Source organism: Microtus ochrogaster, chromosome 7, assembly GCF_000317375.1.
Source record: "Microtus ochrogaster isolate Prairie Vole_2 chromosome 7, MicOch1.0, whole genome shotgun sequence".
Lineage (NCBI taxonomy): Eukaryota > Metazoa > Chordata > Mammalia > Rodentia > Cricetidae > Microtus > Microtus ochrogaster.
In genome coordinates this window covers 59,417,729-59,419,744 of record NC_022014.1, presented here as the reverse complement: position 1 = coordinate 59,419,744, position 2,016 = coordinate 59,417,729, and the positions used below count along the sequence as shown (strand labels likewise).

At 46.6% G+C, this 2,016-nt stretch overlaps 1 protein-coding gene across 5 annotated transcripts in view; it reads left to right on the top strand.

Moving 5' to 3' along the window:
• Positions 1-2,016, top strand: part of Pecam1 (platelet and endothelial cell adhesion molecule 1) — a 62,213-nt gene that overhangs the window by 19,984 nt on the left and 40,213 nt on the right. For all 5 annotated transcript variants that reach the window (XM_005350417.3, XM_026780947.1, XM_013347504.2 and 2 more), the window contains exon 4: positions 469-771. In XM_005350417.3, the coding sequence (XP_005350474.1) occupies positions 469-771 (303 nt within the window). The remainder of the gene's footprint in view (positions 1-468; positions 772-2,016) is intronic.

The following is a 2,016-nucleotide window of genomic DNA, read 5'->3' as shown; positions in this document are numbered from 1 at the left end:
GAACTCACAGAGATCCGCCTGCCTCTGCCTCCCGAGTGCTGGGATTAAAGGCGTGCGCCACCACCGCCCGGCTAAAACATTTAAACTTTTTAAAGAAGTTCTTGAGACAGGGTTTCACTATGTAGGCCTGGTTGTCCTGGAACTCGCTCTGTAGACCAGGCTGGCCTTAAACTCACAGAGATCCTCCTGCCTCTGCCTCCCAAGGGCTGGCATGAAAGGTGCGCCATCACAACCGGGTGTTTTCTTTTTGAACTGTACTGGTTGGGAATCGAATTGCAGCACCATTAGGAACACCAACCTATTCTATCTGTAGAGTACTCAGTACCCAGTGCGGTGCCAGGCACACACATGCCCAGTGATTAGTCTCCAGGAATTAAAGTCCGCTGGTTGGTCAGCCACAATGACAGATAAGGGAGACTGGGCCATAATGAGGAACTGATAACAACTGTTCTTTCTCATTCTCCAAAGGCGTGCCCAACCCCACAGTGACACTGGACAAAATGGAGGTGACAGAAGGTGGAGTTGTGAGAGTCAATTGTTCTGTGAAAGAAGAGGAGCCACCGATATATTTTAAGATAGAGAAGCTAGAACTGGATAGAAAAGATGTCAAGCAAAAAAGAGAGAAGAATTCGAACCATAATTTTGTGCAAATGGATTTCCCCATCGAGGAGCAGGACCACATGCTCGTGTTCCGCTGCCAAGCTGGGATCATGTCCGGGATCGTCCTGCAGACCTCGGAATTCACCAGGAGTGAATTGGTTACTGTGCAGGGTCAGAATCCTGCCCTCCTTACATTCCTTGCGGTGACAGGTTGTATGTAGCAAAAAGGAGCCCAGAATCAGAGAAGCTGAGCCTTCTTTTGGGGTGCCTGATGACAGAATTTAAAACCTGGTAGCACAGACTGTCATCCCGGCCCTGGTAAGGCAAAGGCAGGAAGATCAGGAGTTCAAGAGCTGTAAGACCCTTTCTCCCCAAAGCCGAATAAATGAATAAAATAAATAAACTAGAGAAAGAGGAACAGTAGCTGTGTGTGAAGGTGCAGGCCTGTAATTCCCACCTACGCAGACAGCTGAAGCAGGAGGATTGAAAGTTCAAGGCTAGCCTTGGCTACAGAACAAGTTCAAGGCCACTCTGAGCAATTTAGTGAGACCTTCTCTCAAAATAAAAATGAAAGGGAGAACTAGAGATCAGGCTAAGTGGTAGAATGTTTGACTAGAATTTAAGAGAACCCGAGTCCATTTATGGAAGGGGACAGCTACAGGGAGAGGGAAGGGAGGAGAGCCAAAGAGCCCAGAAGGGTAGGGGAGACATGTCTATCAGTAAAGGCATGTAAAGTCGGGTACGGTGGAGCACTCTTGTAATCCCAGCCCTGGGGAACCAGAGACAGACAGATTCCTGATACTCCATGGCTACTCAACCTAAGTCTAGTTATCGAGTCCTAAGCCAATGAGAGTTCCTGTTCCAAAAAACAAGGCAAATGTGGCTAAAGAGATGGCTCAGTGGTTAGATACACTGACTGTTCTTCCAGAGGACCTGGGTTGGATTCCTAAAACCCACATAGTGGCTCACAACCATCTGTAACTGCAGTTCAAGGCATTGGATGTCCTGTTCTGGGCTTGATAGGCAGGAAGCATGCATGTAGTACACAGACATATCTGTTTTGTTTTTACTGATTTTTATTGAGCTCTACATGTTTCTCTGCTCCTTTCCCTGCCTCTCCCCTCCCCTTCAATACTCTTCCAAGGTCCCCATGCTCCCAGTTTACTCAGGAGATCTTGTCTTTTTCTACACCCATGCAGATTAGATCTATGTAAGTCTCTCTTAGGGTCCTCGTTGTTGTCTAAGTTCTCTGGGATTGTGATTTGTAGGCTGGTTTTCTTTGCTTTCTGTTTAAAAGCCACTTATGAGTGAGTACATCTGATAACTGTCTTTCTGGGTCTGGGTTACCTCACTCAAAATGATGTTTTCTAGCTCCATCCATTTTCCTGCAAAATTCAAGCTGTCTTTTTTTTTTTT